The 12,313-nt window shown below is 38.4% G+C and overlaps 1 protein-coding gene across 1 annotated transcript; it reads left to right on the top strand.

The window, feature by feature from the left end:
• Nucleotides 1–4,876: 4,876 nt before the first annotated feature.
• Nucleotides 4,877–11,395, top strand: LOC139966503 (echinoidin-like). Its single transcript, XM_071969574.1, has 4 exons — nucleotides 4,877–5,012; nucleotides 6,712–6,863; nucleotides 7,177–7,357; nucleotides 9,262–11,395. The coding sequence occupies exons 2-4, from the start codon at nucleotides 6,724–6,726 to the stop codon at nucleotides 9,499–9,501; spliced, it is 561 nt and encodes a 186-aa protein (XP_071825675.1). The 5' UTR covers nucleotides 4,877–5,012; nucleotides 6,712–6,723; the 3' UTR covers nucleotides 9,502–11,395.
• Nucleotides 11,396–12,313: the final 918 nt, after the last annotated feature.

Raw genomic sequence — 12,313 nt, 5'->3', positions numbered from 1 at the left:
ATCTTTATCTCATAGTTCTTAATTTATATCTTATATAGTTATTTTTTTGTGTTTGTGTTTTTGGGTGCACAGGCCTTTGGGCTATAGGAATTTAGTTTCCTTTTGTTCATCCAGATCCTATTTGTCTTTTGTAATTTTTGTATTTTTATGTCTTGGGTCAAGTAAATAATGAAATGAAATGAAATAGGCTAGGATGGCGGCTGGGGTCAGGTATGTAACCTCCACGCAGGACTGTCAGTGGTTGGTCTAAACTTCAGGTTGCAGTACAATATGTTACATCTCCCTTTCTTTGTAAGTGAGATGATGTCACAACAACCAGTGTATTACATACAATGACTACATGAAATTTTAACAAAGTGGTTATATACAAACATTAGTGGTTAAATACAAAGATTAAGAATATCTTATTTACATGACGTAGTCCTTCGTCCAGACAGGTTTTGTCTTTAGTCTAGAGCTTCTACGTATCTCTTCAATAGTCTCAGTATTCTCTCGCATGTCTCTCTCCTAACTTTATGGGTCAAAAAGCTGCATGTCTAGCTCGTTCAATGAGTCATAGTTTTCCTTATGTTTAATGTTTCTCTTGTAAATTGACCGTAACGTTGGTGTTCAGTTACATAGTCAGTGAGACACGTGTTCTTCAAAAGCTTGAAGTTGAAAGGGGGGGGGGGTAGGGGTACGTGTATATACGCTGGCTATTATTACCGTGCTGGTGGAGTTGTAATGTAAAACAAGTTAAAAGTGCACAATCATGTTCATCATCCATCCCAGAAATCACTGTAGATATAGTTTTCAGTCTGAAAGCTGTTAATCTAGGCCCTACGTAAGTAAATCGTGAGTTAACACACTACTCTTCCCTTGAGTTGTCTAAAACAAACCATTTTTCTGTTTACCCAAAAAATGAACAATAATATTGATCAAGGGCTGCGCCAAAAGGGGTGAGGGAATCACTCAATCGTGATGCTTTCCCCAGTTGCACCCCAGTCGATTTTGGTTGAACAAGATCGACTCTCCATTACGTCACAAAGTCCTTATCTGGGTAATATTAACTGAGCTAATAAGATTCTACAAGTACCTTGGTTCCCTTGTGAGAGATAGTAAAAGTGAAATCAACAGAAGAATTGGCATGGCATGGTCTGCTTGTAATAAAATGGACACTGTGTGGAAATCTGGCCTCAACAGAAAGACCAAACTAGACATTTTTAAATCAACTGTACAGTCTGTCATCATGTATGGCTCCGATACATGGACAGTTACGAGGGAATTGGAAGCAAAACTAGATGGGTGCTACACAAGACTTTTACGGAAAATGTTTAAATGTACATTGGAGTCAACATATGACAAATACTGAACTGTATGGCAACGAACCAAAACTATCCTGTAAGATACAACAACGCCGTCTCAAACTAGCAGGGCACTCATACAGGAACACCAAGGAACCAGTCTCTCAACTTATCATGTGGACACCAAAACATGGAAGGAGAAATAGGGGAAAACATAAGCTCAGCTATATAGATGTAGTTGCTAGAGACATCGGGGTGCTTCAAACTGATCTTCCTAACTTGATGAGGGACAGAAATAAATGGGCAAATCTCAACATGATTCCGACTTCTGTCGACTAGAGAGAGAATAAGATGCTACACTGGAGTGAGCTTTCGCCCCTGAATCCCACTAGGGCTTTGAATTTTTCGAGAGAACAAGGAATATGACCGTCAAACGCTGGACAGAGCTTCGGGGCTTCCTCTTGACCTCACTAGGGCCCAGAGAAATGTAAGGGTAATTATTGTAGTGCGCATGCGCACTACAATATTTGGGATTATTAGCCCATTCCATCATCTACATGGAAGGCTGGTTAATGCCAGCTGAACATACACACTCTTCATTGCACATTCAAATTCAGAAGTTGGCTATGCAGTGAAAAATCCAGACCCAGAGTTGCGAAGAACTGTTGCGGCGAACAGTTAATTCTGCACACGTAAAGAAAATAGATCTCCTTGAGTAGCATACTTCTTCAAAACAAGACGTCAAATTCTCTACTTCGGTTCGTTATGCTCGAATTAAACAAAACAAATAACATTTGAACACATATGAGTAAACAACATATCCTGCAAAATAGTTGCAAGCAACAATTGTTCATGGTATTTATCCGCAACGACTCAGTACGTGTTATTTGGTGAACTGGGGCACGAACAGATAGCTCGTAATGGCTTTGCTTCATATACTATACACAGTCACAGTAAGTTTTCAACTTCTCATATTATTGACTCATCGATGAACCGTGGGTGGAGCGAAAGATAGGGCGTGTTCAATTTCCTCCTAACAATTCCCATGATGTGCACTTAAAACAAGTACGTTTTCCATTTTCCCTCTTCCCTTTGAACAATTTTAGTTTCCGAGTTTAGAGGGTCTATCATTTCCATCATTCTTGTCGTACAACTCTAAATTTTGCCAGCGTATAGTACTTTCTGTACGTAGGTCATAAAAAGTAAGTCAATTGAAAGATACTTCGGGGAATGCGGGGGGGGGGGGGGGGGCTCGGGCACGGAATTACTTCACCTTCCCTAATCTGTTCAGCTTAAGCACCACGTTTCGGTGACGTCAATTAACTCATTCATGTTTTGACATTTTATGACTTATGGACCTTATCATTCCTGTGATTCAGTGTTTGTCTCAGCGGCGTAACGCCTATGGGCTCGGACGGGGCAAACCCAGGGGCCCCCGACCAAAGGGGGCCCCGCTGCACTGATGTACAGAACTTAGAAGAGGGGTACCTTTTTTGGGGAACGGCACGTTTTCGTTGGAAAGAAACTATAAACGAGACAATGGACATATTTTTCTGTGCGTGAATACCTTCGTCATAAATCATATGCCCCTGCAACTGCAAATCTCGTATCATTCTTTCCGCACGACTGACTCAAGAGCCTGAGGTACACACTGAAACTTGATGATCTACGCTGGTACATATTATAGTGAAATAGCGCCTCTAATTTCAATAATTTCGCTGACGGTCAGGGTTGCCACCTGACATTGGCCGATAACTGGCCAAATGACACAAATTTGGCATATTTTGAACCCCTTTGGCTGATGCTTTCCTCAGCTATCGGCCAAATCGCCGATGCCTAAGATTTGTGTGTGGATTTGTATGTTTCCGTATCAGACTGTAAATCGAATTTGGCATATTTTCCACCGTTTTGCTGATATTTTGCCCAAATCTGGCCGGTAAAATACTAGGCACGCGTCAGCGAGTTCAAGTGGAAACATCGCAGACGAGTGATTGACACCACTACCATCCAATTGGAAGAACGCTTCAGAGGCCAGCAGTTAGTCGCTGATACCTTTAACTTCGTTCTCTCCAAGAATCTTCTGTCCCTTAACATTATTGAGGTCCGTAAGACTGTCAGAGTGTATGCAGATAAATACAAAGGAGACATATGCATAGACGGCGTGGATGTAACAGACTACACAACTGACCTTGTTATTGAGATTGAGTCGTTCCGTTGGTGCTATGGTGATAACTTGAGAGACATGTTACAATTTTCTCAAGTCCTGCAGCTTCTGAATGGCTGTGACCTTAGTACCTACTCAAAGCTGTTATCGGCTGTGGTCCTATTTATTACACTTCCAGTCACAGTGGCGACCGCAGAAAGATCATTCTCCAAGTCATGGGCGGCTATCATGGAGGGGGGGGAGGACGGGGTGGGATGTCCCCCCCCAATATTTTAGGTGGGGGATATAGTATCTAATCTCCCCCCTATATTTGGTGCCATAGTTTTTTTTAGCATATTTTTTATGATATCGCTAGTAATTTCAAAATAGAAAATGCTTAGATGCAACTTACAAGGCCTGGGAAGTGCCATTTCCAGCCATCTGTTAGGCATTTTCGGCCAAAATTTTCTTTTGCGCTTCGCGCCAACTTATGGTGGCGCTACGCTTAGATAGTTTGCCTACAAGCTTCGCCCCTCCCGTGGCAAATCCCTCGCAAGGCGCCTGTTTAACCGTGTCACAATTTGTTATTATATATAAGTAGTTATTACTTTTTTTCTCGAAATGAATAGCTAGACGGACCGCATCCGTAATGAAATTTGGTTTGCCGATGAAAAAGGAAAATAGGGCTGTAACAACCATATTTAAATATATCATCCAACACATGCTGCTTGAGGTAATATGGCGGGCCATCAGTCTCAAATCATGGGACATCGACTTGTACTGATTTAAATCTACATATACCAGTTTCCTTCCACTTATACCAGTTTCCAGCAGCTGAAATTGACTTCTACCGATTTAAATCGACATATACCGGTTTCATTCTACATATCATCGATTTAAATCGACATATACCAGTTTAATTCGACATATCATCGATTTAAATCGACATATACCAATTTAAATCGATGATAAGTATAATAAATCGGTATATGTCAATTTAAATCGATGATATGTAGAATGAGACTGGTACAATTTATTATCGACATGTACCAGTTTAATTCGACTTATACCAGTTTAAATCGACATATACCAGTTTAATCGATGATATGTGAAATAAATTGATGATATGTCCATTTAAATCGACATCAACCAGTTTAAATCGATGATATGTTGCACTAAATGGGTAGAAGTCAATTTCCATGGACTTATACCAGTTTCTAGCATCTCAAATTATATATATAACTATTTAAATCGACATATCATCGATTTAGCTCATTAACATATTCCAAATCCCGATTTCGGTGATATAGAATATATTGTTTCCAGAGATTGCCGGAGAATAGACAACGTTGGTGTCAAATGTCACTGAATTATGAGACGATCAGTGAAACACAATCACATAAAACAGATATACTCGCCTGTCGCTCGATGCAACCCTCTTCGTAATTCGCGCATGCGTACATTAATGCCCCACCTACAATTACATCGACATGTGATATATATTGATAGTTCGTGTTCATTCCCGTTCTGTTGTTCAACTGACTACAAGCTGCCTTCAAGAATCTAATTGTAACGAGCTCAATCAGGTGAGATATTAACATTACAAACATTCTGGCCTGTTGCTTGGAGGTCATTTTTCGTTACCACTAAAAATCACTCCAAATGCTACTTTGTTGTAGGTCTTAATTAATGCTTTAAGTAGATATTTACAATATATATCTTTCAAGTTCAATGTAACTTATATGTCAACTTGAGTCTGGGCATTCTGTTGTTCCAATACATTATGTTATACTCATCAGTCAGATACGGTACTCTATATGTTGACTTATTTCTCAGTTGAAAATCGAATGGTGCGCCCAAGAGAAGACTGTGGTCAACTTTAGTATTTCTGGAATTTTATTTAGAAAACAATTTCAGTTTAAATTATATTAAATATACGAAGGAAATTATCTCACATCTCACATCATCAACTAGTCATGGACTTCAAGGCTTCGATTTGTCATTCAGCTGGATCCTTTGCATTGGGAACAACAACAGCAACATAAAAAACAACAGGTGTCAGGTACTCAAGCTGTAAAATTTTTCGTTTAATATATCTCATAATTCGTTGTATATTTGCCCTTTCTCCTAAAGTTCGATAAAAAGTCGACATTTACTTGTTAAAAGGTAACAATATCAAAAGAAAATCGAAATAAGAGGTGGCAATTTTGAGATGAAACATTTAAAATTTCTACATACAACTTACGAAATTGCAAGCAAAGGTTTGAATCGTAGGGAAAAAAATAGCATTTTCAGGAAAATGTACATTTCAGGTAAAAGTTGGGTCCAAGAAGTCGAAGACTTGATATATATTTGAAACTTTGAGAAACAATAGTTAAAATTTCGATAAAAAGGAAGACGTAGTTTTGACAACGCAGTTGGGATCAAATAGTCAAAATTTTTAAATACAATAGTCAGAACTTTCATCAACAAAAATTCATCAACAAATGAAGAAGAATATTGGAGGTCAAATAGTAGTCGTCTAGTAGTAACTTTTAATACCAGAGGTTGAAATTCCATTTACCACCAGTGAAAATCCTATAAAAAACAAAAGTTCTATGGACGACCCCCCCCCCAACCCAATCCACACCGGCTATCTCCCTAGCCCCTCACATTTTGATACTTCCTACGACAGTATACGATGAGTAAATTATACGCCACTGATATAGACTGCAACAGAAAGTTTTCATCTTCACAAATACACCATTTCGTTAACACCTGCATTGTACATTATGTAGTATAAATCTTACTTGTTCACTTATTGTTTACTAATTCTGAAAACTATTGTCAAACATATTATTTTTTGAATATTATATTTTGTTATTTTGATTAAATTTAAGTGGGGTGTTTTAATACACGACTCAAAGCTCCACCTCCCCCTATCACCTACCTCAATGAAGGGCCTTTAACCATCGCCATACTGGCTTCATGCTGGAGAAGGAATATATATCCCCAGGATTCTTGAAATTAATAAAGGACGTTAGTTTACAACAATTTTGATATAACAACTCTTCCTAATTTTGCTGATGGCACATTTTAGTCAGTAAGTTTTGTTTGTTAAAATAAAGAAGCAGTTGTAAATATTCCAGGGTGAGAGGAGGAGGAATGGAGGGGGTGGCTTCGGGAATTGGTTTTTGGCAAATATAATTAAGATTTATTAATGATTTTGTATTATCATGTCATCTGACTGTACACTCGTCGCCTTTCAGTGAATTTCATTTCCAACTTCATCACCTTCGGTTACAGTAAACTTCCAAAATGATTCGCGGAGGAGGACTGGCAACGATATTTCTGATTATCTGCGGCTTCGGGCAACTCTGTGCCGCTCACCTGGAAGGGATCGGTATCGAAGCTCACTGCCCCCCTCACTGGACATTTTGGGGTCAGCATTGTTACAGGTGAGACATATCGAATCGTGATGTAAGTATATTTATTACATATTTTAATATATAGGTTATACCCACGTCTTGACCCCGTCTTGGCTCCTCTTCAATCGTAGGTATATATATGCTGACGGTATGGAACCTCATTTCCCAGGGCGTATGTACCGTATAGTCGCTGTCAGAACTTCATTACCCTAAAGGAAGAAAAAGAAATTACTGTGTCTTGTTGGCTGGCTACACTGAGTAAGTCATGGTTAACATTATACAGGTTTGTTTAAGTTTATTTTGTAGCTAATTGTGCACGATATTTTTCACACGTTAATTAAAGGTTTTTTAACAACCCTCAATTGGATTGGGTATCAGCCGAGCAATACTGCAACCAGTTTGGAACCGTCCACGACGGGGGAGAGGATCAGTTAGCTCATCTTGCATCAATCCATTCGGAACTTGAAAACACCTTTGTTCGAGCTTTGTGGGAGAGTCTCCGAGAACCCTCTACCGCCAGAAAGGTGAGTAAACACGATCACGTGACCGTAACAGTTGGACTTCTATTTACATATATATATATATATATATATATATATATATATATATATATATATATATAATGCCACTCGTGATAGTTTTAAGTGTTTTTGAGATGATTATATATTTCATATAGTAGTTTTGAGACAGATTCACATAGTCTGCTAATCCTGGGTGTTAATTGCTGTTTGTCATTGTATCTCAATATTTAGTTTAGTAGTTATGTACATTTGTTCACAAAATATTTTAATTGTGATTACGTTGACTAATTTCAAGTACAGTGACGTAGTCTGCGGTAGGGGCGAGATGGTGAAGTAGGGGGTAGCTGTGCCCGTGAGATTTCCACTTCCTAAATAAAAGAAGGCCTACGATAATGTGAACGTCTGGACAGAATGGGTTATTTCAGTTAGTTTTAGCGAAATGATCATATAATTTCTTCTGATTTCATTAGTCAGTAGTGTATAACCTCAAGATTCTTGGCACGTATTGTATAGGAATGGCGTTCATAGAGAACACAAGGTTTATTTTAACCGCTCATCACGTGGATACACACACGATCGCGGATGCGATGACAGTGCGTTTGTTTTGGCTTACCTAAGAATGCCCTAGCATGCGTTTATATATTCAATTACGGTGAATTACCTGTGTCAAACAATGAATTCTGCACCTGAGCTTATAAAGTAACGTTAAGTCCTGTTTTACCATACAAAGTGATTTTACCGAATACAATTTTTCTCAGTTCACTTTTTCTTTGGAAGTGTAAATTTCTAAAAAATGAGATCTCAAACTAACAATGTTTAGATGCAACTTTCTAGGCTTGGAAAGTGACATTTATGGTTTTTATGTTTCCTTTAATGTGCCAATTTACCCAATAGTACATTAAATAAACTTATGATACAACAAGTGTGCATGTTGTAGACATCTCTGTATGAAGATGAATTTATTTTTGGGTGCAAACTTTAAGAATGTTTCCGTTTTAGCTTTAAGTTACAATTTATTAATCATGATAAAGGTCCTAAGTGATACCCGGATGTTAAATAGATAAGGCTTCCTATAAAGCTTTAATACCAATTCAGGGACCAAACAGAAAGAATCGTGAATATTTAAAGTTGTGAATCCACCCCCTGGAATCCCGCCGGGGCGTCGCCCTGGACCCCATCAGGAGCCCTAAGGCGGGTCCCTGGACGCCACCAGACGGGCTCGCGGTGTGCGCTTCGCTCACATTCCTTCAGTTTTATCCAATGTTCAGTCATTTATGCCCCCCCCCCCCAATATTTTCAATTTTTATTGACACCCCTGCCTATATACCCCAGAAATTAGCCCGACCGGATTAAAATACCACTCTTACATTACTGATGTTTGTCAAGAACAAACATTTTTCTGTCTACAAACATCGTAAATGAACACAAGCATAGCAATCCAGTTGGTATCCCAAATGACTTCGTTGGTTGCCTTACAGTACTATAGTACGGTGTATTTTGAGGTCCGTAGCCGGAGAATTGTAGAGTGGGGGAGGGGGACAAAATTTAGCTGAGGTCTAACCCAGGAGGGGTCTCCCCCCCCCCTTTGATTTTTGTTTTGTTTCGGTTAGTGGGCTTAGTTGCCGCAGTGGTGCTATCATTCCATCATGTATACTTCATTTGTGAAGTACAACTTGAAATGTTGCCAGTGTATACGACTTTGCGTGGGTTAAAAAATGTAATCCTTTTGCCAGAAAGATTGGAGATGGAGGCGGAACACGTCCAAATGCCCCTTTAACGTCCCTATATATATTAACGATATATATATGACGTCACAAAATACAGAAAACTCACTTGTGTTGTGCATCCTGATCAAAGGAATGGATTGGATCTATTTTATCTATCAGTCTTTTATTCTTTATTGACAGTATTGCTGGATGGGTTATAATGAAATAGCAGAGGAAGGCAGCTGGGTTTGGACGGATCAGTCTCCATCTAATTATGAAAAATGGGGCAGTGGTCAACCTAACAACAGCGGTGGTGACCAAGATTGCGGTGATCTTGATACCAGTGGTACTGGGCGTTATTTTGGTGCTTGGGATGACGGAACCTGTTCAGTCAGGTTGCCATTCATCTGCAAAGTCTTGCCTGTGTTTATTAATCATTAGTGTTCCTTTGGATCGATAAAGTTTCTTATCACCGCCAGGTTGTAGCACAGTTTATAAGAAGTGGTTGATAGTGTTGAAAATACTGGAATCCAAAAGCTCATTTTAACACTTTGGTTTAATTTGTTAGTATCCCCTCTATCTATACATTAGTGTAAGCTGGCTGAAGTAGCCATTCTGATTTCTCCAAATTTCTGCAAAAGGTCACAATAATAAAGTGAAAAATAAACAAAAGTAAATCTATTTTTATGTCAGTTCTCTTTGGGAACAAGATGATTGAAACTTCGCCAGGATGTTTGATTAAGTTTAATTTTTGTAAGCCAACAACAGAGAGATGTGGAGAGAGAGGTAAGAGAGATATTGGTGGGTGGGTGGAGAGAGAGACAGACAGACATACCGACCGACAGCGAGAGAGATAGAGAGAAAATGATGAAGACAGGCTAGACAGCCTGTGTGCCTCGAAAGCACACGATAAAGAATTAAGGAGACAGGAGAAAGAAAATTAAAATTAGAGGGAACTTGTGCCTAAAGTACCACTGTTGAATGACACCGTCGATAGGTTAAATGCTTTTGAACGTTTTCATACACATGCATACACGCTCACGGCACAAATTTGGCCACTTTGCATCAAGTTCATATACGTACCGTTTTATGAGATAACAACATCTATAAGTTGACACGTTTTTAATGAGCCAAAGTGAACTTGAAGCAAACATATATGTATGATGTGAGAGAAGCAGGCACTGACAAACTTCTTTTCTGTTTGTCTTTAAAACTAACATAACATTTCCTACGTCAAATCTCTGGAGATACCTCAACGTTAACACCCCAGTCATTGGCATGCTGTTAACTTACATATCATTTGGGTAATGTTGGAACTCTATCCAGTCCAAGGTCAATAGTACGAAGCTCTAGAGAGGACATGGGATTTTTTTATATATATATATTTCGTACGTACGTAATAATACTACGTACGTACGTAATATTTTATTACGTACGTACGTGATAATTTTACTTCCACTACCGGTACCTAAGAAGTAAAAGTACGTACATACTGTAACATATTGGCCTACATGCAAGATAAGTGCATATGCGTAACGTATACTGTACGGTTTTACTATATTATAATATAATAATATTTCCCGTTCACTGTACGTCGCATGTATCAATCATCCGAGCACATAAGTCAAGCTTGGTTTAACGATTGAGAGGCGGAATAAAAAGTACCGGACAACTTCATCCCTCTCCGTCTTTGACATGGAAATATATCGCGCAGTATATCACGTAGTCTCGCCTACGTTAGAAAAGTGTTAACATAGGCTATATCACGTAATAAATCCACGTACGTAGGCCTATACATTCGTTATCATTATTACGTACTTAGTGATTAATTATTACGTACGTAAGTAGTAATTAATATGTGCGTTATAATTAGCACGTACGTACGTAATAATACTAAGTACGTACGTAATATTATCACGAACGTACGTGATAATTATTACGTACGTACGTAGTAAGTATGACGTGCGTTCGTAATACATACCATGTACGTACGTAATAAATATCACTTACGTACATGACATTATTACGTGCGTACTTAGTATTATTACGTACGTGCGTATTATTATGACGTACGTACGTAATGAAAAAAATGTTTTACCATGTCCTCTCTATATAGGTTCGTACCATAGTGAAAAAAAATACAGAAAAATAAAAACACTTTGCTGTCAGTGCGCAAGTATTGCATCACGTCTGTTTGCTTCCAAATTCACTTAGTACACATTGTGACCATTTGTCAATATCTCGATAACGCTAGGAAAATATTGCTTGCAAATTTTGCTAGGATGCTTACAATATGTTTTTCTAATATCAGACAAAAATATAATTTCAATTTCAATTTTTTCTCGAATATGCATTACATCTTTCTGTAACCCGGCTTAAATTCTTTTAAGGAGAATACTCTCTGTGATAATATTTAAATGATATTTTACCGAAAAATAACTAATTTGGGTTCAGAAATGTATAATGACACTATAATATGATAGATATTCTTCCGAAGTTCTCTGACAGATTAAACTTTATTTTGTGTCCAAATTCATAGAAAGCACCAACTAATACTACACTACTTTTATGACTTCGTTTCACATGTTCTTTACGAACGCAAACCTTGTTCTGGGACTAGAGACAATTCATTGTAAATGAATATGAATCGTGTGATGAACCTGATAGTCCCTGGCGTGATCGTGGAAAATATCACTAACGAGGTCAACTATATTCAATACCACCAGTAAAATAAGCTATTAACTCAGGATCTTATTTCTAACTCTGGAAACAAGGTATCAATTGCGGGAAATAAACTTTACGTTTCTCTTGTAAATTGACCGTATGTTGGTGTTCAGTTACCATCGTCAGTGAGACACGTGTTCTTCAAAAGCTTGAGGTTGAAAGGGGGATAGGGGTACGTGTATATACTCTTGCTAATATTACCGTGCATAATCATGCACATCATGAAATCACTGTAGATATATTTTTCAGTCTAAAAGCTGTTTATGTAGGCCCTACGTAAGTAAATCGTGAGTTAACACACTACTCTTCCCTTGAGTTCTCTTAAAGTTAACAAACCATTTTTCTGTTTACAAAAATAAATAAAATGAACAGTAATATTGATCAAGGGCTGCGCCAAAAGGGGTGAGGGAATCCCTCAATCGTGATGCTTTCCCCAGTTGCCCCCCCCCCCTAGTCGGTTTCGGTTAAACAAAACCGACTCTCCATTACGTCGCACTGTCCTTATTTGGGTAATATTAACTGAGCTAAT

Source organism: Apostichopus japonicus, chromosome 4, assembly GCF_037975245.1.
Source record: "Apostichopus japonicus isolate 1M-3 chromosome 4, ASM3797524v1, whole genome shotgun sequence".
Classification (NCBI taxonomy): Eukaryota; Metazoa; Echinodermata; class Holothuroidea; order Aspidochirotida; family Stichopodidae; genus Apostichopus; species Apostichopus japonicus.
This window is presented reverse-complemented; position numbering and strand designations above follow the sequence as displayed.

Coding starts and splice junctions, on each gene's coding strand:
- LOC139966503 (XM_071969574.1), top strand. CDS start 6,724: ATGATTCGCGGAGGAGGACTGGCAACGATATTTCTGATTATCTGCGGC. Junction 6,864..7,176: donor TGGGGTCAGCATTGTTACAG/GTGAGACATATC, acceptor CGTTAATTAAAG/GTTTTTTAACAACCCTCAAT. Junction 7,358..9,261: donor AACCCTCTACCGCCAGAAAG/GTGAGTAAACAC, acceptor CTTTATTGACAG/TATTGCTGGATGGGTTATAA.